The sequence below is a fragment of the Atractosteus spatula genome, chromosome 1 (genome assembly GCF_055471065.1).
Source record: "Atractosteus spatula isolate fAtrSpa1 chromosome 1, fAtrSpa1.hap1, whole genome shotgun sequence".
In the NCBI taxonomy this organism is placed as follows: Eukaryota; Metazoa; Chordata; class Actinopteri; order Semionotiformes; family Lepisosteidae; genus Atractosteus; species Atractosteus spatula.
The window spans coordinates 63,517,624-63,534,296 of NC_142706.1; the positions used below are offsets into that span (position 1 = coordinate 63,517,624).

Below are 16,673 nucleotides of genomic sequence, written 5' to 3' on the forward strand. Positions count from 1 at the left end.
CTGACTTTGGGATTTAGATTACTGCAGTCCTAGAGGATACGCTTGTGAACACTTAAGTTATGAGGACTCCCTCCAATCCCCTAAGATACCCCACTAGAACGGTCACCGCCTGCATTTCTGACCGATGTCAGTTTCTTTAATTAAGCCCAAATTAAATTGGCTACAACCCCCACAGACTTGTAGAGACAGTCTGTCTAAGGCAGGTTAATTGTGTCGCTCTCCTCCCTCTGCGGTTAGTTATGTTCTCAGTGTCAGTCTCAGTCAGATAGGGCTCCAGTCAGACCTAAAATAACTCCTAATTCCACGTGGCCGTCTCTATACCCAAAACCACTGTGAGATCAAACCTGCTTTGGCAGGTTTGGTTTTCCGCTCATAAAGAGAGCAAAAAGAGCTCACTTGAACAGTGCTGACTAATCCAGGCTGATTCTGAGCAACTGGGCAGCAGACAAGAGAAGGGGGGTACCTTCCCTGTACCAGAAAAAATGAACAGGAGCCTTTTCCACACAGACAGAGGGCAGTTCACTTCCAGGATCTGCAACATCGCTGGAAGACAAGTGAGCAAACAAATGAAAAAAAAACTGCCAGACTTAACGGCATTCTAGGGTCATCTCAACTTTTTCTTTTTCAACTTCAAGTAGGATATTTATCAATTTCCATGGAATTCTTCCTTCAATTTCCGGTGATCGATGATGGGATCCATGGAGTCGGAACATTTCACGCACTCCCTTTCTTCCTTTACAGAAGGACTGGAACCAGGGCAAGCTATGGTTTATGGACAGAAAAACAGAAAAATGCCCTCAAGTCATTTTAACCAATGACAGGAGACCGGGACTGTGCCATGTGCCACACAACGAGCCCGCAGCTGGCGGCTAAAACGATTTCTTATTACACAGCCACCCAAATTGGAATCAGTGATTCTATTCAGACCTGGCCCTCCAGAATCAAGCCTGCACCAACTCCAGAGAGAATCACAGGAGCTCCTCCCCGACACACAGCCGGGCTCCAGAGTGCCTGGCAGGAGAGCTGGTGCTGGCTTGGAGCAGTGGGGCTCCTCTCATTGACATCACAGCCGGCAGGAGCTGCCATCTTGCAAGAAACCCTTGGCCAGTTAACTGCAGAGGCCCCGGGTCAGTCAGGAGGAGAGACCAGCCAGGCATGAGTTCACTACGTCTGTACCCGTATTGGTACTGTACACTTTGAGCAGAATGCAATGGGGAGCTGACTGTCATCAGTACACTTTATTCAGGAGAGGTTGGGGATAACCGCTCTGGCATATATAGACCTCCATGACACTAGTGGCATTTCCAAATGCACTGGCAGGTTATCCTGTAGTCAAATCTATAAACTTACCCAGACAGCCAAGGTGATAGCACATGGACCTTTAACTAAATAAAAAAGGGATCCAGCTCACATTAAAGCCAGTGATACCAATATTGTATAAGGGACTGGCATGATCCGTTTTAGGGCGCAGCTTCATGGTCGGGTGATCAAGCCAGACATGACTATTACTGCTGTGGAAAGAGTCCGGATAACATTAACAACAGCAGACCCAACCACAGAGGGAAATCTAACTGAACCCCAAAAAAAGCAAAATGCTTTCATCAAGAAGCATGGCAAATCAAGTGGCTTTAAAGCTTTTCAACTGCCTCCCCCCTCCCCCAAAAAAAACAACAACTTCCCCAATCTTAGGAACAGCAAGCAAAATGTTTTTAGATGATTAGATTTCAATTCACTGCTCACAAACTGCTAAGGCAAGGGAAAAATGTTTAACACACATACGAAAAGAAAAAGCCCAAAGTGTACAAAATTAAAACATTTTAGTTCTCTGTTACAGTTTCCAGCCTGTACACTTGCATCACCTCCAAGCCAAATCCCCCTCACCTCCTTCCAAAACAGGCTGCATCTCCCCATTCCCTAACCCAGAGCCAGAAAACGCGCAAACTTTCTCAGGGGCAGGTGATGGGAGGACTCGCTGTCTGGCCCAGGGAGCCGAAGTATCCCTATCCCGGGTGGTCAGGCTCTCTGCCATGCCCTCCCTGCAGCTCGTCTCCCAGACCGACAGCTCCTGATGGCTCGGGAGAACGGTGCCAGCACAGACACGCTCCACGCCCAGTCGCCAGCGGGATTCTGGGACCAGGAGGCACGCCACCAGCTGCTCCCTCTGGCAGTCACTGCCAGGTTCTGCTCACTGCCATTACTCATCCCTTTCTTGACGGAGCCAGGAAAAAAAAAAAGAACAACATCACCCCGAGTCTTCCTGGCAGTTCCAGGGACATTAGACCCAGCATGCACTGCTCTTCCTTCTGAACTGACGCAGCAATCCAGTACAGCCTTTCTGTGGAACAGCAACCCACAGAAAGACCCTCAACGATCTCATTTTTATCTTACGGCACAGTCTCAGCCAAAAGGTATTTATTTGTTCAGCTGCTCTTATAGTTTCCTACGCAAAGTCCGACAGCTCTTCTTTAGTGTTTAAAAAAAAAACAAAGCTGCAGCCAGAACTCTTATTTACTTACTGAAGTCTGGTACGAAAATACGATTCCCACTGCACAGTACATGAGACCCATTTACAATTTCTCTCTCAAGCTGCAAAGCTCTTTCCCAAATGACACTTACAAAGGAACAGAAGCAAGCCTATCATGATGTCCGAGTCTCTCCATGCACATTCAAAAAAAAAATCCGGTAGCAAGCATGGAAAGTCTGGCACCCGGAGTTAGCTTTTACAAAAGACCCCTCCGGCTTTCAAACCCTACAATCAGTCAGGAGCTTATGAAGAGCGCTCTTCTGCAAATCATGTCCTTACGTAACCTGTAAGGCCAAGGCTGAGATCAATTAGAGGAAGAGCAGGCAAGGACGCCAGGAAAATTGGTCTTCATGAGAAGACCTCGAAACTGTAAGGCGTTGCCTAGAATTGAAGCCCGCTAATTTCCAAGTTGCAGGCAGTGAGGGGCAACTCTCCTGCATCTTTCTGGGCTACAGTTTGATACAGGTCACACATCCGGCTCACAAGAAAAATTCAAATTAATCTTGTGTATTTAAATGTACTGTCAAAATAACTCAGGTTTTTGATTCCACACACCGCTTTGCGAGGTCACAACTGGGCACTGGCTCTGCACGGCTGTAAAGCATGATGCAGCAGTCCGATTGCAGTTAATCCTCATTGACGCCACTTTCAGGAATGGTAACAAAACAAAACCTGTTTGGTTGTCGTGCCATCGGCAGCCACAATCACGATCTTGGCCCGATGCAATCTGACTCTCTCCCCCTTATTTCAGGAGCCAAAGTGACAAATGGAGGTCATCGCGCCTGCCCCACGCGGCTCACTCAATTCCAGCCCCTTTCACTTCAGCTATAGCCCTCAATGACCTGCTCTAATAAGGTACTCAGCCGGACAAAGGTTAAGGCAGCAGCCGTAACACCCTTAAACTGGCGACTGCAACCAGCAGCCCACTGAAGCTCAGCAGGTGTGAGCCTGGCCAGTACCTGGATGGGAGACCTCCTGGGAAAAACTAAGGTTGCTGCTGGAAGAGGTGTTAGTGGGGCCAGTAGGGGGCGCTCACCCTGTGGTCTGTGTGGGTCCTAATGCCCCAGTATAGTGACGGGGACACTATACTGTAAAAAGGCGCTGTCCTTCGGATGAGATGTAAAACCGAGGTCCTGACTTTCTATGGTCATTAAAAATCCCCGGGCGTTTCTCGAAAAGAGTAGGGGTTTAACCCCGGCGTCCTGGCCAAATTTCCTATTGGCCCTTACCAGTCATGGCCCCCTAATAATCCCCATCTATGAATTGGCTTCATCACTCCACTCTGCTCCCCTCCCCACTGAGAGCTGGTGTGCGGTGAGCATTCTGGCGCACTATGACTGCCGTCGCATCATCCAGGTGGGGCTGCACACTGGTGGTGGTGGAGGGGAGTCCCCATTACCTGTAAAGCGCTTTGAGTGGAGTGTCCAGAAAAGAGCTATATAAGTGTAAGCAATTATTATCATTATTATTATTAGCTGAGAGAGCAGGAGATCTCTCATCGAATGGAGGCAGGGACCCAGAGAGAAACATGCGATCTGTGCAGTGAAGTAATTTACCTGACACCATGTAGCACTGGCCCTGTGTTTTCCTTGGCAACCCTGCGGCATTCCTCTCCCCGAATAGCTTATCTAGAGATGCACACAGCTCTCTGCAAGCCCTTAACGTGTTCCCCAGCTTGGCACCGTGAAGAGGAGGGGCAGGTTAGACGGGCTGCGAGCTTGAAAGCGCAGAAATTAAACCGAAAATCGCAGATCAGAGAGGCCCGCGTGGGACGCGAACAGCAGCATAGCGTGGTTTGACTATCATACTTAACAACTTCTGACAGCGGTGCATTTTCCAAGTTATTATTCCCACTCCTGGAACAAGCTTCCATACTATTCGAGATACAACAGACAGACTGGCACACTGAAAGGCCAGGATTAAATGCAGTCAAGAAACAGCTGGATGAGCTCCTCGAATCAATAAGCAACAAGCTACCAGACAGGCTACAGGAGTCAAACGGCCCCCTCCCCTGTGGAACCCATGTGTTTATGTTTTAGTCTTGTATCGTCCCACCACTCTCCACGAAAGACCCTGCTGTTGCTGGTGCAAATACCTAGGTCATCTGGGGAAATACAGTATCATGAATGCCTTTTGGTTTCTCCACTGTGACCAAAAATCATCTGAATATGCTGAAGTCAATACTACAATCCATGAAAAAAACAATCGGTATTTAACAGCTCAGTGCGCTAATGCTGATGATTAATGGCTGTATTCTTTTTTTCCCTTATATATGCTTTAGTGACTAGATGACAAACAAGTCGACCGGCCTGCTCTCCTTTGTGAGTTAACCTCTCTGATCTCATCCAACAAGAAGGGTTCCAACCGAGAGCAGACCTTCCAGGAGGGAACACGTTCTAGTTCTTCCACCGTGGTGTGAAGAGAATCAAATCGCCACCCCAGCTGTTCACAGGCTCTCGCGAAAGCTGTTAGCACCAGACCTCCCTGACACCTGCCAATGAAGACGGGAGCCACTCCTCCACACAGCAGGGGGATGGCGGAGAGGAGCCAGGCCACGCGATTCTTTCCGATATCAGCACGGATCAGTCGGGATAAGAGCCTTGTCCCCCCCCCCCCCCCCATCTCACGGCTGGAAACTGGGGTCACAGGCCTTGCCTGAGAAATACCGAGTTAGTCCTTGACTCTCCAGTGCAGCGTGTGAGGTCTGGATTGAGCTGTGCTGCAATAAAACTCCCATGTTTATTGGACACACCACTACGCAATTCCACACATCTAAAAACAAACAGGCTTAAATTCTTATTTATACCGGAAGCCATAACCCTGATCAACAGATCCCCTCTTGTGCATTTATCTATGTTGTTTATGTTTTTTTCTTTATATTGTCTGCTGCTGCAAAACAAATTGCCTCTTGGGAATAATAAAGGCTCTCTCTACTCTCTACACACGGAGTTAAGAAACGAGCAAGAAATGAAATAATGGAGACGGCAGCAGAGTTACCCTGTCATATGAGCTAAGTGCTACAAGACTAGATGACTGTCTGAACCCCTTCATTAGGTCTAACTGAACTGTGCTCCTGTGTTCCAAGGGGAACAACTCAGTTCCTTTCTCCTCCTGGCTGGAATCTCAGGATCACTTGCCCCCAAGGCAGGAGGGAACAGAGCCACTTGAAAAAAGACATGACTAAATAGTCACACGGAAATTTCTGCACAAAAGAAAACCTTTTCCACTTCACAATGAACCCCGTTGTCCTGGGAGGCAGTTCAAACCACTAATCGCCGCCCAGAGTCAGAACAGCAACTCTAAGCGGAGCTAAGTCAATGTTTTAATAATAGCTCGACTCGCATTCAGCCCCGCACTGTTTTTTTTTTAAAAAAACTAATTGACAATGATTTAATTTCCTCCGTTCATCTGAGGAAAGAAAGGAGTATTTTTTTTAGCAAAAAGTAAGGCTACAAAAGCCACGCTGTTCAGTTTTGAGCGAGCTTGTATAGGAAATCGTGGACAAATATTTCTTTACAATGTAAGAGCATTAGGGAACGAAAGAAGAAAAAATATTGCCTTTTCGGAGGAACTCAGAAAGTGAGTAATGGCAGGAAACTGACCTCCCAGAGATCGGGGGGCGTGTGCTGCGTGGCCAAAATGAAGCCACTCACACTGAGCTGTCGGGTCTTCATTTTCCAGTAAGACCATGATCTCATGGCAAATGGCTGCAACATCAACAGGAAAATTGACTCTCCTCCAAAAAAAGATATAGCACTGTGTCAAATGTAATCATGTTTAAAACTCAAGCCGGGACCCGTAACTCCAGGTTTAGAGAACTGTGCTCAGTTCTGCTCAATGGTTTACAAAACCAACATGGCTGAAAATAAAGGGCTTGAAGGAGAGTTACCTACCCCACATCCTGCCTGGAGAAGAGTTCTCACGGGAACGTCCCTATGCTATGAGGTTGTCAAAATCCTTACAGTTTTTCCCCGTGATCCAGTACAGAGACTCGGGATAATTCGCAACCAGCAGCAAGCAGAATGGTCTGAACCACCTCTCATTGGTGATCTGTCTGATGTCCTCGCGTGTTTTAACTCTCAAGGTGACTGAACAATAAAACTCTACCAGAGAGCAGGTAATAATGTGCCATCCTGCAAACTTCGATCCAATTATTTCATCCTGCATCCTGATCGGTACAGATCGGAACAGCACATCCAAACACAAGAATCACCCTAGAGCCACTTCTCTTCACAGCGAGAACACATTCATCTCTTCACTTGCCGAAAAGAGAAGAAAGGGAACAACGTTTTGGCTGTGGAGATTTCTTCGGGTGTTCCCTTGCTGCTCTTTCAGCAGGGAATAACCCTTTACTTGTTCCTTTGCCGCCTACACAGGCCTACGTAGCTCCCTACTTCATTCATTAACTTGCCTATATAGACCAGAGGACAGAAATGCCCATTGAGTGACAAGGGCTGAGATTTAACTGAAACGTGTTGCTTTCTGGAGCCCACGTGTCTAAAGAACAAAGCCCTGATGTGTCTAAAGACGCCCCAAAGCCCAAAGTGGGCGGAGTGGTGGCACTGTGGCCAGCAGAGGAATCCTACTCCGTTGGGCCCCTGGGCAAGGCCCTTAACCCCAACTGCTCCAGGGGCACCATATAAATGGCTGACCCTGTGCTCTGACCCCAAGCTTCTCCCACTGTCTGTGTGTCTCATGGAGAGCAAGCTGGGATATACAAAAAGTCCTAATGCAAGAAATTGTGTATGGCTAATAAAGTGATCTTATCTTATCTTAAAGCCAAAGCATGGCTTTCTCTTCTATATTCCTTTTTGCTTTCAACTGGAAATAACCCCACGCTGCCCCCCTGCCCCCTTGCGAACAGCGTGCACACCGCCTGGCAGTCCTCACGGGCCGCAGCAGACAGCGCCTGGGGGAGGGGGCAGCCGAGCCCACCTGTGGGAGAGGAGACACATGCGCCGAGGGGGGCGTGGGAACTGAGGAGCAGCTTCCGCCAGACTCCCTGCCAGGACGTCTGGGAAGAGGCGCCCTTGAACCCGCGCCAGCGCTGCATCCACGAGCCCAGAGCGATGTCGGGGGAGTCCCAGAGCCGCTGGCAGCAGTCCACCTCTGGCAAGCGCAGCAGGCAGGAGAGGATTCCCTAGGGATTAGGAGTGCACCTACGACAGCCCACACAGCGAATTCCCTGGAGACACAAACATCCGAATCCACTGTCTGGTGCCCCCCTCGGTGATGATCACTCTGACCGCAGGCTGAGCTAAAGTCCTTCCATGTCCTCATACCAGATCACATGCCTGGGAGTTACGTGATGCTGCATCATGGAGCAATCTCAGTGTTAATAAGCAAGACAAAGGACATGGCACAAAACTTCCTTCATTTTATTGGGCAAGCAAACTCCCGAGGAGTGGTTTATAAATGTGAAGAACACCTTCCTATAAAGGAAAAGGAAACGAAACTAAGCTTATTTTGCAGGCTTTCCGTTTCCTGTATTTTTAGCTTGGTGTATGCAAGAGGCATTTTTAACATACATTCAACCGTCTGCCTGATCACACCATGAGCTTCAAACTCTCTGAATGGCACAATGCAGATAGGACCAGTTGTTGTGAAAATCACTTTGGTCACACAGCCACATCCAGAGACGCACACTTAGGCTTGAGCACTCCCACCTGCAATCCTGTAAACACACAATAGGTTTATTCCATGCTGAAAAAACGAAGAATGTTTCAGCCGTGGAGAAACGTTGCATTCTCTTTCTTCTTTTTTTCAGCGTGGAATAAACCTATTACTTGTTCCTTTGCAGCCTACGCATGCTGACGCAGCTCGCCACCTGGACCACTAGATCCTGTAAACACGTCTTGTACAATACTTTGCTGTTTAAACAATGCAGGAAACAGCAGAGGGAAGCACAGGGGCGCGACACTGTCATGCTTTACCCATGAGCGATCAAGTGTGGCAGCGCAACGCTGATCAGCGTCCTCTGTGAGGTTCCTGCCGATGAGCTCTGAAAAGACTGTTCGGAAGCTACTTTCACTGGCCTTTCCTTCCTGAAAGCCTCCATGTTATATAGTGAATAAAATGAGTTCTGATTGGCTGAGGGCTGATTGATGATGACATCATATTGAAAGTGTGGTGTGATGGTGGGCCAATGGGGAAGGGAGAACAATCAAGGGTCAGCAGTGTGGACATAACAGAAAAAACACACACAGAACACACACTGGGACGTAACAGTTGGTTATTTGAAAAAAAAATGAGATGCAACAACAGGAGGCCATTAAAACCTTCCTTGCTATTCCCTTGCTTCTCTATCCCAGACTTTCATGCAGGTCCCCGGGGAATCGGGACCAGAAACCGATAGGGTTAATAATGACAGTACATGCGAATGCAATGGAAAGACCACCCTGGGGGAAAAAAAGCACTGGAGCCCTGTATTGCTTTAGCCACTGAGCTGATGAGATTCTACTTTCTACTCTGGTTGCACCGAGTCAGCATGAGCACAACGCTGGGCCAGTTAGCACCATGCACACAAACCAGAGCAAACTCTTCTCTTTAGCAGACGGTCATCTATCCATTCAGAAAGGAAATGTACTTGCATGATTCTCACTTGATGATATATCAGTGGTGTGGTGCACCACCCCACGAGCCGCGCTCATTCCATTCATTGCTGTGCAATTCCTGGATGAAGGAAACTACGGTTTGTCCCGTGGCATCAATTTCCCCCGTGTCCAATACACGTGGTATGGTAAGTGCCCAGCCCAGTGCACTCACACAATAGACTCCTGTTCAAGCCAGCCACTTAATGGGCTGCATGGCTTTTGCATTTCAAGCTTCTCACTTCATCTGCTGTAAATCTAGCACAGACAATGACAAGATGTTTCAACGTCCTGCCTTTACGTACCATCAGCAGATCAGGATTCTGCATAGTGTCACAGGAACTGCTCCAGACAGAGACCGACCTGCTGTTTCAAGTCATCACTGAATCAGTGAGAAAGAAGCGGTAATAATGAGCAAGAAATCCCAGTATCTGACATCAGTCTTGCTTTTCCTAACTGCCTTATTAGCATGTGTGTTCCCAAATGCTGAAAGGCCAATGACTAGTTAATCGCTAATGGTTTATTGTCCCCTGTAAATTCGGCAGTGTCACTGTAACACATGGCTTTTGCAGTTTACATACCATACATAATACATGAGCCGGTGAATAATGAAAGTGCATGCCCCCCCCCCCCAAAAGCTATTTTCCGAAATGCATTTTTATCATTTCTTTGACAATTTTCCGCCAAAATGCTTTCAGAACATTCCTCATCGTCTATCAGTCAGTTTTTGCCCTGATTGAGGGGCGACTTCATTCAGCACGGCTGTTCCCGACAGGATTGGGCTGCAAACAACCCAGCATTCGCACTGGAATGAACAAGCCTCCAGCCTGGAAGACCCAGAGCAGATGAAGCTGCAACACAGCGAGATCCTCACGCACATGCATGGCGGAAGTCCATTAACAGTCCTGTTTTACAAAGCCCAGCACTGATGTGAATGAAGAAGGTCCAACTGGAGAGGAAAGTATTACAGCACATTGGTCCCCAGTGGCCAGCATTCTGAATGCATTAGCCTGAAACAACAACGAGATTCATTTCACAGCCCCTCCCATACCCCACACTCCTGTGACTTTTAACAGGCATTGCATCGCTCTTGAGGAGGGTCCACACGTAGTTAGGAGCGTCTCCAAGCTTCCAAGATCTGTCACCCTTGAAAGATGCTGAATTTTACTTTCCCCAGTCCATCTCCCAGGCTGATCATTACTCAAACTCCCGGGCCTGGCACCCACACAGAGAGGTCATTCCAGTCTCCATCTCCTCCGCGCTGCGGACTGCAGGGTGAGCAACCTCACGACTGACCCCCGGGGGAGCCGTCTGGCAGCCCCCCAGGCAGCCAGGAACACCGCAAAGGCCTTCACTGCAGTCCGCACCACAATCGGGGCTTCTGGCTTTGGGCGTTCGGTCCCCACAGCGCGACAGCCCTCAGAGCCCATCTTAAATCTGAAGGCTGCAAATCCGAACCACAGCAAAAGCAGGTTTCGAGTATTCATCCCTCGATCAGAGGAAAGTAAAGAAACTGCTTCACTAGGGGAAGAAATTGCGGGAGGGGACTCTTCCCACAACCATCTCATTCAGAGATTGAAGTATCGGTTCAGTTCTGATGCTCACCTTAATCGGTATTGATCTCCCCCGATTAAATGAGCTCAAGTAACGCCAGAAACCCTCCCCACTCGATCACCCCCCGAGCGTCCTGGAGGAAGGAATCTGAGAAGCCGCATAACCCTTCTGTGCGGCTCCACTCACAGGGCACGGTCCTCCCACCGGCCGGGAATCTGACCATCTACAGGACACGGATGATCTGGAGAGGTGCGATGAACCTCTGTTCCGCCCCGGAGTCCAGGTGCTGTATCGCCAGTCGCAAGGCCCCGTGCTCAGAAACGGCACGGCTCCAGGCCTGGGAGAACATCTGGCTTTCATTTCGTCTCAGCGGGAACAAACAATTGGTATGAACCTTCTTTTTATTCCTCCTCAAGGTCTTTACTCCTCAAAGTTTTTAAGTTGCCTTCTAAGCCTGTAGCACTGTCCGTGACCTCTGCCCCTACAAGCCTATATTTAACCACCCCCCCACCCAGAACTTACCTAGAATGGCACCGGAGACTGGCAAGTGGGGGGCGAGTGTTTCCTGTGACTTCACACTCATGGAGGAGCAAGGGAGGGGGAGGGGGTCTACAATAACAGGTCTGCGACCAGCACAGATGATCATCATGACATCACAGCCCACCAGGACCACATCCTAAATCACGCCGCTTCCCGAGCTCCCCGCCAAGAACACGACAACCAAGAGGAAAAAAGAAACTCCCCGCCTCGAAGGAGCAGGTGGGAATCCAGACACCCAGCCCACTCGGGAGCAAAGAGCACAGCTCCTCAGGAGCCGCCTGCCGGGGCTGCGCTGCGCAGGCAGCGAGGACATGGCTCGGTCCCAGCGCGGGTGGGCCACAGGGGCGAGGCGCGCTGAGGGACCGCGGGGTGACAAGGGGCTAGCCCCATGGCCCCCAGACGTCGAAACACATCCCGGGCACATCGCGCCGCAGGAGCTCTGGAAACACAGCGCAGGTGGGCAACGTCCATTTTTTGTTTTGCGGAGGTCTTGACGAACGTTCAGGAGGTGGGGACATTCTGCTTCTCCTCTGCTACTCTAAACTGCAGATCTTCTGAGGCCTACAAGATCTACAGATCCTCTGCGATGTCACTTCATGGAAAGCGCTAGTTGAGACCCCCCCCCCGCTCTCCAGGGGTCCTGACTTCCTTGTCCTCTGGCCAGGGGGCTGGGCCCTCAGCCAGGAGGGTTAAGCCCAACTCCTCTATAAACATTCCTTAACACGCCTTCTTATTGTGTGGTGTTAATCCTCACCGACCAGTAGGAAAGGCATGAAGGTATAAAGTGAGTGATACAGAAGTCTTTCCTAGAACTCTATGCCATGCACAACGAGCCCGTGACCTGGGGGTCTCCTAGTCAGGTCCTGCAGAGCCCTACTTATTCCGCTTCTAGAGGCCTTTCCTACGTGCAGCTATTAGGTCAGTATTAACGGGAGCTGAGACATAAGCCCCATAAAAGTCTTTTTCTTATTTCTTACAGTGGGTGCTACAAAACACCCACTTCTTTCCGAATGTAGTCATCAGGCACGCCTATTGTGTACACCCCTGTTCCAGTCTGTCCTCTCTCTGCTGTCCAGAGCATGATTTTACTTTAATTCCATCGATGAGCGCCATAGCTGTGACAGAGGCAGCACGAGACAGGGCAGTGTGAAGGCGGCAGGCGGCTTCAGCCCCCGTGCTGGACAGGGTGGCTGCGAAGGCAACCACTTTCTAAAGGCTTGGGGAAAAAATGGAAAATTGGGGTGTAAAATGGAAAATTTTACCTGTCATATTGAACAAGGGATCTCAGCCCTCAAGGACAAGAGATCCCTTGCTGAAGTGCTTAATAATTCACAAGCTTTCCCAACCCTTCGAGATGACTGATGCAAGGTGACCCATGTAACGTCCTGGGCAGGACTAGAACCCCAAGGAGCTCTTCCCCGCCCCACTCTCTCCAACACAGCAGCCGGTGAGACACGGCAGCAGGCAGCTCTAACCCTCGTTCGCAATGCAGGACGATTTCCTAGCGAGCGACTGTCCGAGTCAGTCTCTCCTGGTCTTTACAGGTAAGCCTTACTCGCTTCACCGTGTCGCTATGCAGGCGGATAAAAGACAACCGTGTTGCCACAACACAAACCCACCGACCAATAAGAGACACACAAGCACGAAGAGAAAGAAGAAACAAAAAAAAATCAAGAAATAAGAGTACACAGTTTTCCAAATCCCGCAGGTCAACAGCCACAGGAGCCAGTGGACTGAGATTGATTGCCTGTCGCACTTGAAAATGCCCCTCTTTTGAGACGTGTGAGCGCCGTCGCACCTACCCTTCAGCAATCAGCCCCTCTCCCCAGGGGCTTGAGCAGTTTGGTGCCCGTCCTGCTGAAGCCAAGGACCACTGAATTTCAAACCTAAAAATCCAGGCAAACAATGGAACGCGACGCGCCAGCCTCTCACGCAAAACCTTTGCTCATTCGCTTCACTCCTCGGGTGGGAAATGCGCTATCTCCCCCGTGGACACGAGCCCCCGAGGTCTCGCCGCTCTCACGTTAACAAGCTCCTCAATCAATCAAGACAAGTCCTTCCACTGAGAGGCATTTTACTGGCGTCAGGAGTGTCACTTCGATCATCCCTGAGCCTGCTAGGATAACCGTCAGCTCAGCTGAGAAGTTCCGCAGGATGGGGAGAATCCCAATGGAATTAGTTTCCACACCTTAGATTTAAATCCGGGTCTGGTTTTCCCGGAGCTCCACAAGCAGCACGGAACCGCTACAGAGATCCGTATTAAAATACGAGGTGGCAGCAAATCGTTCATCTCAGCCGCCACAGAGGCACGCCGGGGAAGCAGCGCAAAGTCCTAGGTGGACCATGTCCGCTGTGATTTTCTCCGGAAAGGACGTCTGGGCTTAGTTTTTGTCGAAGTTAGAAACCGGGCCGTTTTCCAAAGAAAGGAAATTCTCCCATTTGGGGGGGGACTAAAACGCGTTTTAACAGGACAAGGAGTCAGGAACACACCGTGACCGAGCGGGACTGCGCAGACGAACTAATGAATGAATCATTACGCTAAAACGAATCGACAAGAATAGCAGTATCGGAACTTCACAACCTTAGTACCGTACAATAAACTGTCCGAACGCACCTTATTTTCATATAATTAGTTGTGAATGTAACAAATTAAACCCAATTAACCGTCAAAAAGTGAAAACAGCGATTCAATCTACATGTTGGCGTCTTAGGTCAAATAAATACAAATTCAGAGACATTAAGTAGAGGATGGCTGTTGTAGTTGCACTGATGTGCTCACTGTGGAGAGAGATTTCTCAGCGGTTTAACGTGCCTTTTAATGCAGGGTTGTCTCATTTCAATCACCTCATGTCCAACTGACAACCGGGGTAAGCAAAGGAGGTCCGATTCCGTTTGTTCCCCAGCTTATCTATAAAGTCACACTATCACAGGTATAAAAAAAACGCTAAACACAAAGTGCTTGTTTTACAAAAAAAAAGGGGGACGACGACACTCACCTGGAAGAATTGGTCAAGTAAAATTCCACAGAGTAGCCAAAATAACTCCCGTTGGGTCCACTATAGACGCTAGGGTTCTCCGAGTCCAAGTTAAAGGCAGCGCACAGCTTCGCCAAAGCCGCAAGCGAGAGGCACAGCAGCGCTCGGCGCGGGAGGCTCGCCGGAGTTAAAAAGTCGGGAGAGTTTCCTGAGCGCTGTCTCGCCGAGCCCATGTCTGCAGTTAATCCAGGGACACGCGTGCAGGGTTGTTGTTGATGTTGTTGCCGAGCGTGTACAAAAAGCCGCACTGATCCAGGCGCAACACTTCTCCCGGTCTCGCTAAGACCTCTGCGAACCTTCACGCATCCTCGCACGAATGAAAACTCCTGAGTCTCAAAGCCCCGTACTTCTCTCTCTCGCTCGCTCAAAAGTGGAGTTGAAGGGAGGGTGTCCCCCCCCCCCCCCTCAGATGACTCACTCCTATAGAGGTGGGGCTTTTAATTCACAAAAAAAGATTTTAAAAAACGACTAGACGCCCGCCGACACCGTTTCTCTCTCGGTCATCATTCGTGTGGGGGGGTTCTGGAGCAGTTAATCACAATGTGAATCCCGCCCTGGCTATTAAATCAAACCAGGTTCTTCCCGTTTTTTTTCTAAAAAAAAAAAAGATGTAATTTCTGTGTTCCGTTGTTAGATGGCGCACTGATGAGATTTTTAATTGAAGCCATATAATTGTTTTTTCTTTCAAGAGTTACCCCCACTTTTCGACAGTAAAACAATTGTATAGTGCTTTATCCCTAAACCTGTATACATTATATTATTACTACACAGCGTCTCGGCGTGTACTGATGAAACAGAAATGCGCCACAGCTGTAATTTTATTATTATTATTATTATTATTATTATTATTATTATTATTATACCTGCCATTAAGGGTGACACATGTAGAAAACTCAGCCTTTTCGTAAATTTTCAACAATCTTGCCCTAAAATAGATGTGTCTTTTACAGATGCGGCCTGAATAAAATCAGGATATGTACCGGATTTAGTCATCGAGTTACCAGGGTGAAGGTTTGTTTTCTTCTGTCTGCAGAATGTCCACAAACCTAAACCCCTAGACCGCCTGTGTCGTGCGAGTCGGCAGGGTGACTGGTAAGAGGTTAGTAGAGGGGCTCCGGTGCACTGAAGTGTTCCAGTTGTTTCAGATAAGACTGACAAATATTAACGACCCCAGAGTTTGGGCAAACACGGCCCGGGTTTACTTTGCCTCCGGGGATAATGATGTCATGGGGTGCGTGAGCGCCCTGTCTCGGGTCGCTGGCCTTGGCATTTACAGCGATGCCCTTAATGTTTAATTCACAGACGGCATGACCGCAAGGCGCTTGTAGGAAGTGGCGTTATTAAAGCAACGATTATTAATAGACTCAAGACAAACCCCGAACCGCTATCAGAGTGGAAATCGAACAGCCCGCCCCCAGCTCTTCGGGCGTCACGCAAGCTGCGTTTTAAGAACACAGCGTCAAACTTGCGGACCCGTCTATAATTTATACCTCGTTTTTGTACATGCGCCTCTGAGGACGCAATACTCCAAGTGTGTCCCTAAGGAGAAGCCAAACCTACACACGCCTTGAAAGGCATATTCAAAATCTAGAATAAATTAAATGATATGCATGAGCAGATGAGCGACGCACTGTTTCACAAGTGTTTTAAAACAATATATTTCAGCACACAACAGATAGAATTCTCCATACAGAAACCCGTCCTTGAAATCTTTTCAGAAGCCTACTCCTCACTCGTCCGTATTTAAAAATGTGATGAATAGTTTGACTTCCGTCACCTAAGACTTCATTAATAAAAAGGCGACAGGAGTGACTGCAATATCCGCATCTCCTAGATCCTGTTTTATCAACTTTTCCGTGTGCTTCTGCTTTAAAGCTTGCCCTATTAGGAGGCAGCTCTTCGTTCGAATTGCTACACGTTTATAAAGCGTCTTGAATAAGCATGTAAAGGCACTGTTCAAAACCGGGGACAAGGACATCAGACTCAGAGCTACAAAAACCACAACAATAAAAGCTTGGTCCAAATGTATTCACATGCAAACAAATGTGTTTTTTTTTTTCTCTCGGAAATTAAAAGTACCGTTGTGTGAAACTGTCATTTAAAACACTCTCTCTAAGGGGCATGGGAAATGTGTCACCTCGAAACAGCCCGGCACTGTCTGGCTTGAGAACCAGGGACACACAAACACCAGGGAGCGTATTGTCTGCCCAGGTCACAGGCATGTGACCAGGGAAAGTCTTCAAGGAGGGATGGAGCCAGACCATTCAGTGCCTTATCAGTCACTTGTAATAAGAATGTCACAGATAAGACATCTTACAAATGAGGGAGGCCATTTGTCCCATTTGGTAGCTGGTAGTGTATGAATTATTAATCCTGGGATCTCATGCATCTCTTGAAGGGCGCCAAGATGATCAGTTTCAACCACATGGC

General features: G+C 48.7%; 1 protein-coding gene across 1 annotated transcript in view; it reads right to left on the reverse strand.

The window, feature by feature from the left end:
* Window positions 1–14,567, reverse strand: part of itga5 (integrin, alpha 5 (fibronectin receptor, alpha polypeptide)) — a 71,828-nt gene extending 57,261 nt beyond the window's left edge. Inside the window, exon 1 of the mRNA XM_088923974.1 lies at window positions 14,205–14,567. Within this exon, the coding sequence (XP_088780100.1) occupies window positions 14,205–14,416 (212 nt within the window). The 5' untranslated portion in view covers window positions 14,417–14,567. The remainder of the gene's footprint in view (window positions 1–14,204) is intronic.
* Between the last annotated feature and the right edge of the window lie 2,106 nt (window positions 14,568–16,673).